Source organism: Dromiciops gliroides, chromosome 4, assembly GCF_019393635.1.
Source record: "Dromiciops gliroides isolate mDroGli1 chromosome 4, mDroGli1.pri, whole genome shotgun sequence".
Lineage (NCBI taxonomy): Eukaryota > Metazoa > Chordata > Mammalia > Microbiotheria > Microbiotheriidae > Dromiciops > Dromiciops gliroides.
The window spans coordinates 153,377,709-153,390,487 of record NC_057864.1 but is presented as its reverse complement, the minus strand read 5'-3'; the positions used below and the strand labels follow the sequence as shown (position 1 = coordinate 153,390,487).

Sequence of the window (12,779 nt, the reverse complement as noted above, 5' to 3'; positions counted from 1 at the left end):
GTAGAAAGAAGTATCTCTCTGTGTATAAGGAGGGGGTTTGAGTTTGAACGGGATGGTCCCTTCTGTCTCTAGGTCTTATAATGCTATGAAAGGCACTTTTTTGGAGGACAGAATTGGGAAGGAGGTCAATCTGTTTCCTGGAACTGTTCAGGGCTTCTTGTGAAACTCCTGGAGAGACAGGAAGGGTTACCTGTACAGAGCCCTGCAAAAGGGTTTGGCTGGGCGCTTTGATTGCTGACAGGATTTGTGACTCTGCAGATATATTTTGGCTCACTTTCCCCAGGTCTCCAGGACACTGTCAAGATGGGTCCCTGATGGGGGGTGACTTCCTCTTCATCTTTCAGGGATATCCAATCATAAGTCACATCTTTTTCTTCCTTTCCTATGGAGCACTGCAGGATGAAATTACAGGTACCATTCTCAGACTTTGTCAAGTTTACTGTGATTCGGGGTTTGCTCAGTTCCTCTGTGTGGGGAGAAAAGACATGAAATTGAGGACAAATAACTTAGCTCCTTGGAATAAAGACTTCATTGCATTGCATACGCATTCTTACTGATTCTTTTGGTGTAAGTTGCTACCTGTGGAGGCTCTATGAATGACTATAAAAGTAAAATAGATTTAGGAATTCATGATCACAGGACTTTACCAATGTCTTACCAAGGAGTGGTATGGCAGAGAGACTTAGAGGTATGACTAGAGTAACTTGAGGAAAAAAGGCAGAAGAAGGATAAAGAGGAAGGTTGAGGCTAGGATAGTTTGAAGTGAAAGTGGAGACTTCTATAGAGACTAGGCTTGGAGACTAGGGAAGGCCTTCACTAGGAAACTGGGCATTTGGGGTGGCACAAAAAAACAAAGTCAGAGCTAGTAGCATGGAAAGTGACCTCAGCTGGAAAGGGTGGGTGTGGGGAGGAGTCAGAAACTATTAAGAGGAGGAAATGGAGTGGGGAGGAAAGAAACCCTGGGACACCACAAAGGGAGGCTTCTTTTGCCCTCCGCAAGAAATCAAACCATTTGGTAACCTAGCTGCTAAGGTCAAGTTAATCCTCCCCCCAAAACTTGTTTTTTATCCCAGTCATATTTTAGTAGAGCTAAACCCCTCTCCCCAACTCAACTCTTCGTAGAAAGATAGTTAAACAAAAGTAACTGATAAAGTGGCCACCTCCAATCATTTTGCAACACTCCATTCTCATACTTCTCTTACTGTAGGCTGAGAGAAAGGAGGAGTTAGAGTTTATTTTCCGTTTTTTGGATATTGTTTTTTACAATTAAAAAGTTTGGGGGCAGCTAGGTGGTGCAGTGGATAGAGCACCGGTCCTGGAGTCAGGAGTACCTGAGTTCAAATCTGGCCTCAGACACTTAACACTTACTAGCTGTGTGACCCTGGGCAAGTCACTTAACCCCAATTGCCTCACTAAAAAAAAAAAAAAGTTTGTCCTCACCCTGTCCCTTTAGAGTTCTCTGTTGTTACCATTATTGCACTTGTGTATATTGTTATTTTTATTCAAACTTAGCTTCTTATCAGTTGACATTCAAGAAACCTTTTATAACCTGAACCCTTCCTACCTTTCTGGTCTTTTTATACCTTCCTCCCTTCCATCTGCTCTATGATCTAGTGACCCTGGTCTTTTTGATGTTTCTTGAATAGAGCACTCCATCTTCTGATTTTCTCATTGACTATCATTTTTTGACTATCATTTTCATTGACTATCCCTAATGCCTGGAATTCTCTCTCTCCTCATCTTTACCTTGTGAATTCCTTTAAGACTTCTTTAGCTAAAGTCTCACCTTCTGGAAGTCTCTTCCAGTCCTGCTTAATCTTAGTGCCTTCCCACTGAGATTATCTTTATTTTATATAGATATCTTTATTTTATATAGAACTTGTTTGTACTAGTTGTTTGCACGTTGTCTCTCCCATATTAGACTGTGAACTCATTGAGAGCAAGGACTGCTTTTTGCCTTTCCTTGTATCCCAGCACTTAGCACAGTGCCTGATATTTAAGTGCTTGATGGCTGACTTGACTTTCCAGGTGCTAAATATACAAAGATATATATGAAATACAACACTCACGCTATATGGTTCTCATTAAATATTAGCCAGAACATGATTTGAAATGAACATTGTAAATAGAGCTATTGTGAACTTAGTCAGGAAATGTCTAGGTATGACTTCTCTTTGATGAATCTGTCAAAGCTAAGAAAAAGGGATTTTAAAAAGCTATATTAGGGGGCAGCTAGGTGGCGCAGTGGATAGAGCACCGGCCCTGGAGTCAGGAGTACCTGAGTTCAAATCTGGCCTCAGACACTTAACACTTACTAGCTGTGTGACCCTGGGCAAGTCACTTAACCTCAATTGCCTCACTAAAAAAAAAAAAGCTATATTAATTTTAAAAAGAGTAAAAGAAAGGAAAGAATCTTTGATTAGAGCCTATGAGATGATGATAACAGATGAAAAAGAGAGAAGGTTCAGCTATCCAAGTCTTATTTTAGTAATACTTTCCATGCCTATCACAATGATCTTTGCATTGGAAAGAACAGAAATGATGGCTATTGGAGATCTGAAACTCAAGATCAGTAGTTAAATGACGATTTGTGTGTGTGTGGGTCAATGAGGGCTAAGTGACTTGCCCAGGGTTACACAGCTAGTAAATGTCAAGTGTCTAAGGCTGAATTTGAACTCAGGTCCTCCTGAATCCAGAGTCAGCACTTTTACCCACTGCACCACTTAGCCGCCCCCATTAGTAGTTAAATATCAAGCTGCTCTTGATATGTTCAATTTCATTAGGCCCAGGGGAACTACATCCTAGCATCCTGAAATAAAAGAAAGTTATGTTATCAAAGCCAATGTTAAGAGTATTTGATGAGGGCAGCTAGGTGGTGCAGTGGATAGAGCACCGGCCCTGGAGTCAGGAGTACCTGGGTTCAAATCCGGCCTCAGACACTTAACACTTACTGGCTGTGTCACCCTGGGCAAATCACTTAGCCCCAGTTGCCTCACAAAAAAAAAAAAAAGAGTATTTGATGGTAGAAGGTGGAGGAAGTGTCACCGTACTACAGATGGGAAAATATTGCCTTGATCTTCAAAAAAAGGGACCAGAGTGCAGCCAACAAGCTATGGGTCAGAAAACTTGACTTCTGTTTCTAAAAAAATTCTGGAATGTGTTAATAAGAGGAATGGTTAGTGAACATGTAAAAAGGGAAATAGTTATCACAAGAAAAAAAATGGGTGGAAGTTGAAGAGAAACAGATTAAAGGTCCTGAAAGACTTCCTAACAATTAGAGAGGCCTGAAAGTGTAATGGATTGCCTCCGATGGTGGTGGATCTCCCCTCAATGGAAGTTTTCTAGTGAGTCTGGTATGACCACTTGTGTATTTTTAGAAGGGATTTTTGTTCATCATCATCAATATTATCATTACCATCTTCATAATATCCAGCATTTCTGTAGTGCTTTAAGGTTTGATAAACACTTTGTGAATATTACCTTATTTTATCCTAATGTTGACCCCAGGAGGTTGATACTATTATTATTATTTCCATTTTACAAATGAGGAAATGGAGGCAGACAAAAGGTAAATGACTTTCCAAGGGTCACACAACCAGTAAATGTCTAAAGCCATTTTTGGACTCAAGTCTTCTTGACTCCAGGTCCAGTGATCTATCCACTGCACCACCCAGCTGTTCATATAAGCCTATTCCTAGGCTTGTTCAGATTGTACTAGATGTCCTGTATGGTTTCTTCCAACTCTGAAATTATATGATTTTTTCCCAATCTAGCAAAGCTGGGCTCTGAATTTAATGTCTGTATTTATTGATCTGAATTAATTTTATTTCCTGAAAAATCCTGTGGTAAAGCTTTCCATACCTCACATGCAAGGTGACTCCTCCACCACACCTAGCTCCCCAGATATGCTGCACTGTATATCTAGGAACTCATCATTCCTCCTTAGAAAATAAATAAACTTCCTTGGAAGTCATGCTGAACCTTCTCTTTATTTTTACTCCCCCCTTTTAAAACATTGATATCTTGGTTTTATATCACCTTCATTTCCAAATATATTCCTCTCACTCCCTAGACAATACTGTTATAACAAATAAAAAAAGAAAGAGAAAAAAAAAGACAGCTCAGCAAAACTAACCAAAGCGTTAATTATATGAGAGTATATGCAATGTTCTATACCCATAGTCCCCTACCTCTGCAAAGAAGGGGAGGAAGAGTGGAATGCATAGATTTCAAAGTAATAGTAAGAGACTAATCTACTCTTTAGTTTTAAAGTTCATGCACAGGGAGGTCTGGGTTGATTTCCCCCAACACATACTGGTTCTTTGACCCTAGGCAAAACACCTAACCTCTCAGTGCCCTCTATACCACTCTAAGACCATACATTGTGTAATAAGTGCCAATCTACACTAGTACAGTTTCCTCACAAGGATTTCCCTACACCAATGAAATTAGGAATCTAGCAAAACATTTTTCATACATAGTTAAGCTTGTGACTTACCATAAACATGTAGGAAGTATTCTTGAATTAAGGTTTCAGAAGAACTCTTTATGTTTATCTGTGCTCTGTAGAAATATTCATCTTCCATCGTCAAATTGTTGATTTGCAAGGAGTAGTCTGGCTTGAGGACTTCCAGTCGATTATCGTACTTGGTATCAGTTATTATGACATTGGTTTTTTGTTCTGTTACATCGATAGTGGCAAGAGAATTGCGAGAAAGCCAGACGATATTTCGAATATTCTTGTTTGATGAGATGTTCAAGGGGAGAATGCATGACTTCCCCACAGTCCCTATCAATGATGATGGCACTTTGTTCCCTGTGGAGACTGCTTCTCCTGCAGACAGACACAGTAGAGAAACTGCAGTGGCAGTCTCCTTTGCCCTCTCCCATCCCCCTTTCCATTCCCCTCTAAACACTATAGCTTATGGAAGTGATGGTCAGAAATAGGTTTGGGGTGCAGAGTTTTGGTTTTGTTTTGATGCTAACAGTTGCAGAAACCCCCATGTTCACTTTAAATAAATAGAGGCCCCTGGCCCAGATCTTTACTTGGCTTGTTTTTTATTTCAATTTCTTCTCCCTTGATCTACAACCAACCCCTGTAGTTTAATTTTTAAGAAGCATAACTAGAATTTATGTAACACTTTAAGATTTGAAAAGCACTTTACATGTTATGTCATTTGATCTCTTAAGCTAGGGAGGTAGATGTTATGATTATCTCCATTTTATCAATGAGGAAACTGAAGGAGAGAGAAGGTAAGTGGCTTGCTTAGAATGATCCAGCTAGTTAAGTGTCTGATGCAGGATTCAAACCCAGATCTTCTGAGACAAGTGCAGGCCACCTAGATACCATAGGCTTATTGCATCTTGTCCATCCCCTTTTTGGTTCTCTAGGAATGGGGTAAGAACCTCACTGGGACAAGAACCACATTACCCACTTGGCAGCAGCCTCATGGAACAGAGATAATTGCTGCTTCAACTCAATTTAATAACAATTTATTGAGTATTTATTATGTTCCCATTATGCTAGAGGCTGTGGGGAGTAGAGAAGTCAGGGTCCTTAGGCCTCAAGCTGAGGCTAGAAGAATAACAAGCATGAAACAAATAGAAAGCAATTCCAAGTCAATGTCTTACTCAGTATATTATAATATAATAGAAACATAAATGTTGATGGAATTGAAAGTAAAGCAAAGTTTAAGGTGGATTGTAATTAGTCACAAAAGACTTCATGGTGGGGATAAATCTTGAACTGGCCTAAAGGAAAATGAAGTATTGGTGCTGGCTAAGAGGAAAGAGGAGGAAATTCACCATGATTCTCTATTCCTCCAACCACTCAGTATTTTTTTTAGTGTAATAACTAGGGCTTTTTCATTGAAGTGCGGTAAGACAGGCACTCTGTCCTGGATGTTACTGAGATCTTGGAAAGTCCAGAGGTGAAACCTGAGGGCTAAGCTATGGTAGGATTGTAGAGGATAGTTTGGAAGGATTTTTTTCCCCACAAAATTCTCAGTAGCCATTATTTCATTCATCCATTCCCCAGGATTTTGGAATTCCCAATAATTAGATGTTTTTCCTTTATCCCTATCTCTTTTATCTACTTACCCATATCCTCTGGCTGGTAGAAGCTTGAGGGACTTGTTACCAGAAGAATTTGGGTAGACACCAAGATAATTGAATGAGAGGGTTGTAGATTAGACATTGGAAAGGTCCTTAATGAGTGAACCCTCTCATTTTATAAAAGAAGAAATGGATACCAAGATAGGTTAGAAAGTCAGCCAATAACTATTAAGTACCTGCTATGTACCAGGAAGTATGTTAAGCACTGGGGTAAAAGAGAATCTCTATTCTTAAGGAGTTCATAGTCTAATGGGAGAAGATATCATGCAAATGGGGGAAGATATCATGTACAAACAAGCTATAGACAAGACACAATGGAAATAATTGATTAAGGGGGATTTTAAAAGGCTTCTAAGAGGGGGGATTTTGGCTGAGGATTTGAAGGAAACCAGGGAAGCCAGGAGGTAGAGATGAATAGGGAGTCAGCCTATGAAGATCCCTGGAGTCAGGAGATGAAGTATCTTATCTGAGGAGTAGCAAGAAAGCCAGAGTTAAGTGACCTGCTTAGTGTCATATAAGTAGCAATAAGAAACAGGATCAGGATTTAATCACAGGTCTTCGGATACCATATGCAACAATCTATGTTGTGCTGACAAGGCCTCTAGGCTTGACTCAACCCAATACACAAATAAAACCTAGAGTTTTATTTGGGATGCAGGGACTTCCAAAGAGTGGCCTATTCTTAGCTCAGCCTCCTAGGGGCATTGATTTTCATCCTGAGGTTGGTATGCTTTGAAAAGCAGGCAGAGGGGACTGTGAGTCTTCTGTATCTTCCAGTCTTGTGCCCCAGACTTCCAGTATAGAAGCTTACCTCCTTGCCTGCCCCAGCAACACAAAACTCCCAGAACCCTCCAAAGCAAGAAAGCTTCTCCAAGACAAGGGGCCTTTGTTTCATATGGGGAAAGCTGTATCTCAGGAGAGGAGAGGGTAAAAATGAACAGAAGACTCTAGCAACCAAGCAACTGCAACTTAGACAGTGCTTTTGGTGACAAGACCTTTGTAAGGGCCTAAAGTTTCTAGCTGTGATATCTAAAATCTAATGAGTGGTCACCTTAAATTAGAAAACGTATAGCACCAATCTTTGGGCATTAAGTATTTATTATAGTGTATTAGGGGTTAGTAAAGAGAAACACATGGATAAAGTATTCCTATTCTGCCTGTCTCTGCCATCTCTGCTGCCAAGCTCAAGTCTGGAAACAAAAAAGCCCGTTCCTCTGCAGCTTCTCCCAGAAGCCTCCTGTGAAACTGGAAACAGGGCCGTACACACACACAGCTCCAAGCTAATTGGCTGGTAACACTGATTGACAGGACCCACGGGCGGCAGACATCACTTCCGGATGCCAAAGTCACATGGTTTCTTTTCAGGCCAGAGCTCACAATGTCCCTCCCAGGAGGGGGTGTCATTCCAGTTCTCACACTTCCATATCCATTATCTGAGGTCATCCATTCATCCATTGACCCATTTTTTTTGTTCATGCACTGAGAAGCAGCCTGGCATATACAGTGAGCCAGCCTTGGAACTAGGAAGAACTGAATTTGCCATTCTTCTGACACATATTAGCTGTGTTACTCTGGACAAGTCATTCAAACTCAAGATGCTCTAGACAACTCTAAAAACCATAAATTAAAGAGAAAATGCCTACCTGCCTTAGTATAGGGTGTTTCCTTGTCTAATAGTTCCCTATATCATAGAAATAAAAAGTCCAGTCCTTATCCTGATTCTATCCATCCATCCATCCATTAATTGATTTATTGATTCATTGATTTCTCTACTATATATAAAGCACTGAGACAGATACAAACAGAACGATAATGCTTCTGCCATTGAGGAGCTCACAATCAAGGTATAACATATAGACACAGATACATATAATACAAACAGCATACAAGATCATAAGAGGAGGACAAAGTGCTATAAGAGCAGCTGAGGGAGTAGTCACATCAAGCTAGGGGAATCAGACAGAAGAGATGACATTTGAGTTGGGTTTTGAAGGACAAGTAGAATTGGGACTTCCAGTCATGGGGAACAGTGTGAGCAAAAGTAAAGAGAAAAGATAGCATATGATGTATAATTTGAGGAGAAGGAAGTCCTATAACTGAGGAAATAAGAGAAGACTTCAGAGGTGGTGGTACCTGAGCTAATCTTTGGAGGAAGATAAAGAGATCAAAATGAGGAGGGAGTTCATTCCAGGCATGGGAAACACTTTGGAGAGTTCATGGAAGCTGAAAAAGGAATGTGTAGGGAAGACCCAATAGTTCAGTTTGACTAGAATATAAATTTTTTGGAAGGGAGTAATGCGAAATAAGTTTGGACAGGTAGGTTGATGCCAGATTGTGCAAGACCTTTAATACATGGCTAAGAAATTTACATTTTATTCTAGAGGAAATAGGAAGTTAGTGAAGATATTTAGTCAAAGCTACAATGTAGTCAGACCAGTCTTAGAAATATTATTTTGGAGGGGCAGCTAGGTGGCGCAGTGGATAGAGCACCGTCCCTGGAGTCAGGAGGACCTGAGTTCAAATCCGGCCTCAGACACTTAACACATACAAGCTGTGTGACCCTGGGCAAGTCACTTAACCCCAATTGCCTCGCCAAAAAAAAAATAAATAAATATTATTTTGATAGCTGTGTGAATGATCAACAATAGAATACATAGAACTTAGCATATCTCTTAGCATATCTGATTGGCATATCTCCCAGGACAGAGAATCAGAGATATTTTGAGATTGCAAACATTGGTGACTGGGAGAATAATGAGGCTGTTGACAGAGATAAGGAACTCAGGAAAAGTGGAAGGTTTAGAGGGATAGATAATAGGTTCATTTTCTTTTTTTTTTTTGTTTGTTTTTTTTAGTGAGGCAATTGGGGTTAAGTGACTTGCCCAGGGTCACACAGCTAGTAAAGTGTTAAGTGTCTGAGGCCAGATTTGAACTCAGGTACTTCTGACTCCAGGGCCAGTGCTCTATCCACTACGCCACCTAGCTGCCCCTTAATAGGTTCATTTTCAAACTTGTTGAACTTGAGGTACCAATGAAACATACGGGTGTGGACATGTCTAGCAGGCAGTTTGGAATTTAGGGCAGTTCAGGTGAAGGATCAGACTTAGAGAGACTAAGAAAACTTCACCATAGAGGTGATATTGATATATAGGGGTGGGTGAGATCACCAAGGGTGTAGGATAGAGAGGTGGGAACAGAACTGGGAAGTCAAGAGATTAGAAAAAATCTAGGAGTATGTGATATACCTCATCAAATATGGCTGATTGATCTAAAAGGAGAACAACTGAGTAAGGACGAGCTGACTTTGATATAAAGTAAATTGTCATGGGGTAGTCATGGGTCAAACCAGATCCTTCCCCCTTCCCTTTTTTTGGTTTCTGTCCTCACACAACAGTAGTGCTCCAAGATTCCAAAGTATAGATTTGGGAACGGATTCAGTAGACAGCACCTTGTGTCCTCCACCAAATGAAATGCTGGGAAATCCAAGCAAAATCATGACATGGTGAAACTTGATAACATGTCAGAGAGAGAACCTTTAATCTATAAAGTAAAGGCTAAGAAGGCATTTTTGTCTACAAAATGAAAGCTAAGAAGACATTTTTTCCCCTGAACATGTTGTGCTTCACTAGAGTTTGGTTGATACTGGAGTTGGGAACGCCACAGACTGAATAAGAATATCTTTCACACAAGGAAGTTCTGAGGAAACCAGCAACTGTGTTCTTAGCTCCACAATCCATGTCTGGGTCATTAGTAATTTCAAATATTCTTCAATAAATTTGATTCCAGATATATAGGTTTTATGGATTGGTTGTCCTTTCCAATTCTCTGATGTACTGACAGATGTCACATTGAAAATGCATTTGCTACTATATGCTAAGATCTAGACAGGGCAGACTCTTTACTTCTCTTGTTTCTGAAAGTAAATTCTTCAAACTCATAATACCAAGAAGTAATCATCTAGCTTTGGCTTGAAGATTTCCAATGAGGGGGAACCTTTTATTTCTTGAGGCAGCCCACTCTAATTGTTATCACTTATAATCAAGCTCAAATTGGTCTCTTTGAAACTTCTGCCCATTGCTTCCAGATCTGGTCTCAGGTCAATCAATATGCTAATCCCTCTACCAAGTAACAATCTTTAAATAAGGACTAAATCAATCTAGAATATCTTCTCTTCCACAGGTTAAAAAAATCTTCATTTCTGTCAACCAATTCTCATATAGCATCTTCTGAGAGTATGGGAGTGGGAATTAGGTAGGATATTTTTGGAGAGGTGCAGTTTTGGATATGGCATTGTAGGGACTAGGAAATAGAGCTGATAGATAAAAGGTTTGTTGAGAAACAGTAAAAGCTCAGCTGAAGCTATGCAGCATAAATCTATAATGGTGAGAATTAGTCCAGCATTGTGATTTTCTTTAGCAATGCTCTGAGATTAGAAGCAAAAGCCTATAGATAGTGGTTTGTGGTCCAGGGCTGAATATCAGCAGGTGAAACAGCATAATGTCAGAAGGAGTTCACAGTAACATTGTCTTTGAAATAGTCAACCACAGGCTACAACTTGTATGGGGAAATAAGAGAAACCAGAACTAGATGTTATAGATTGAAAGAGTAAGGATGACAGGTTCTGAAAAAAAAAAAGAAAAATGAAAAAATGAAGTGCAGGTCAGAAGGACTGGGAGGGGACCACCACAAGAGTATGATGAAATGAGAAGATTTGTGTTACAATTTATATGTTTTCATCACAGCAACACTACAGACTGCTCTATCTCCAAACCAGAGATCCATTGATAATCTCCCTGAAACTTTTGGATGCAACCTTGGTTGACCAGTCATGTGCTTTTGGGATCTCTGTATCCCCATATATGACACAGGCATAGACAGGAACTGAAGGAAGCTAAAATCTACTGTGGTAGACCAGGGCTGCTTTGTTCAGGAGCTAACCAGTAACTTATTACCCTAAGAGATGACTATTCTTTTTTTTTTTTTTTAGTGAGTCAATTGGAGTTAAGTGACATGCCCAGGGTCAAACAGCTAGCAAGTGTTAAGTGTCTGAGGTCGGATTTGAACTCAGGGTACTCCTGACTCCAGGGCTGATGCTCTATCCACTGCGCCACCTAGCTGCCCCAAGATGACTATTCTTATTTTATACAACACATTTATTAAATGCCTTTTGTGTTCAGGGTGCTAAGAATAAAAGGATGAAAAATGACAGTACTTAGCTTATAGAGCTTACAGTTTACTAGGGGAGTACACAAAAGGCTATAAAACTATGCATACCCTTTGACCTAGCAATACCATTCATTACTAGGTCTATATCCCAAGGAGATAATAAAAAAGGGAAAAGGATCTACATGTACAAAAATGTTTATAGCTGCTCTTTTTGTGGTGGCAAAGAATTGGAAATTAAGGGGATGCCCATTAATTGGGGAATGACTAAACAAGTGGTATATAAGTGTAATGGAACATTCTTGTGCTGTAAGAAACAATAAACAGGTGGATTTCAGAAAAACCTGGAAAGACAACATGAATTGATGCTGAGTGAAATGAGCAGAACCAAGAGAACATTGTACACAGTATCAACAACATTGTATGATGATCATCTGTGATAGTCTTACCTCTTCTCAGCAATATAATGATCCAAGACAATACCAAAAGATTCATGAAAGAAAATGCTCTCCACATACAGAAAAAAGAACTATGGAGTCTGAATGCGGATTGAAGCATACTATTTTCACTTTTGTTGTTTCTTCTTTATTGTGTTTTTTTCCCCTTTTGTTCTGACTCTTCTCTTACAACATGACTTAATATCTTACAACATGTTTAACATCATTGTTATGTGTAACTTATATCAGACTGCTAGCTGACATGGGGGGGTTTGAAGGGAGGGGGGGGGGACAAAAATTTGGAACTCAAAAATCTTACAAAAGTGAATGTTGAAAATTATCCTTACATATAATTTGAAAAAAAATAAAGGTCTGATAAAATGAAAAAAAAATAGGGGAGTACATGTATAAACAGAGGAAAGATCCAGAAAAAAATGTTCTAAGAAAGTTTGAGGGGAGAGGGACCCCATTCAATTGGGCAGAATCAGAGAAAGTCTAAGTACCTAATTTGCCAAACAAAAAGCACCTTAACTCCCAACACATTTGCTATGAAGTTCCTCTTAAGCTCTGTATCCCTACCTTTTTATTTATCTATCTATTCATTTATTTGTTTGTTTATTTATTTATTTATTTATTCATTCATTCATTCCTTTGTTTATTTATTGTTTTATATATTTTTTCTGTATCCCTTCCTGATCCCTCTGGTGGGTTCCTCTTATTTAAAAAACAACAACAAAAACAAACAAAACCCAGAATTGAATGAATTAAAATGGCAAGAAGAAAGCCCCTGATGGACTAGGTTGCCTCAGCCAGGGCTGGGTGAGGGGAAAACCTCAAGTTGTCAGTTTGAAATCACAAAGCCTCAGGGCTATGCTTAGAAGTCAGCTGAACAGCTGAGCTTCTGGTTTAAGCCTGTCAGAGCCAAGCTCTTGTTTCCAGAGAGCAGATGGGACATCCCAGAATCCATCAATCTCAAGGTTGGGAGAGAACTCAGGAGTCACATAATTCAACCCCAACCTGATCAGAGCTCCTCCACAACGTAGCTGACAAAGTTGTCTTTCAGCC

The 12,779-nt window shown here is 39.7% G+C and overlaps 1 protein-coding gene across 1 annotated transcript in view; it reads right to left on the bottom strand.

Moving 5' to 3' along the window:
- Nucleotides 1–12,779, bottom strand: part of LOC122725938 (SLAM family member 9-like) — a 47,252-nt gene that overhangs the window by 16,739 nt on the left and 17,734 nt on the right. Inside the window, exons 2-3 of the mRNA XM_043963301.1 lie at nucleotides 4,499–4,834; nucleotides 191–466 (exon numbers count right to left, since the gene is read on the bottom strand). Of these exons, the coding sequence (XP_043819236.1) occupies nucleotides 191–466; nucleotides 4,499–4,834 (612 nt within the window). The remainder of the gene's footprint in view (nucleotides 1–190; nucleotides 467–4,498; nucleotides 4,835–12,779) is intronic.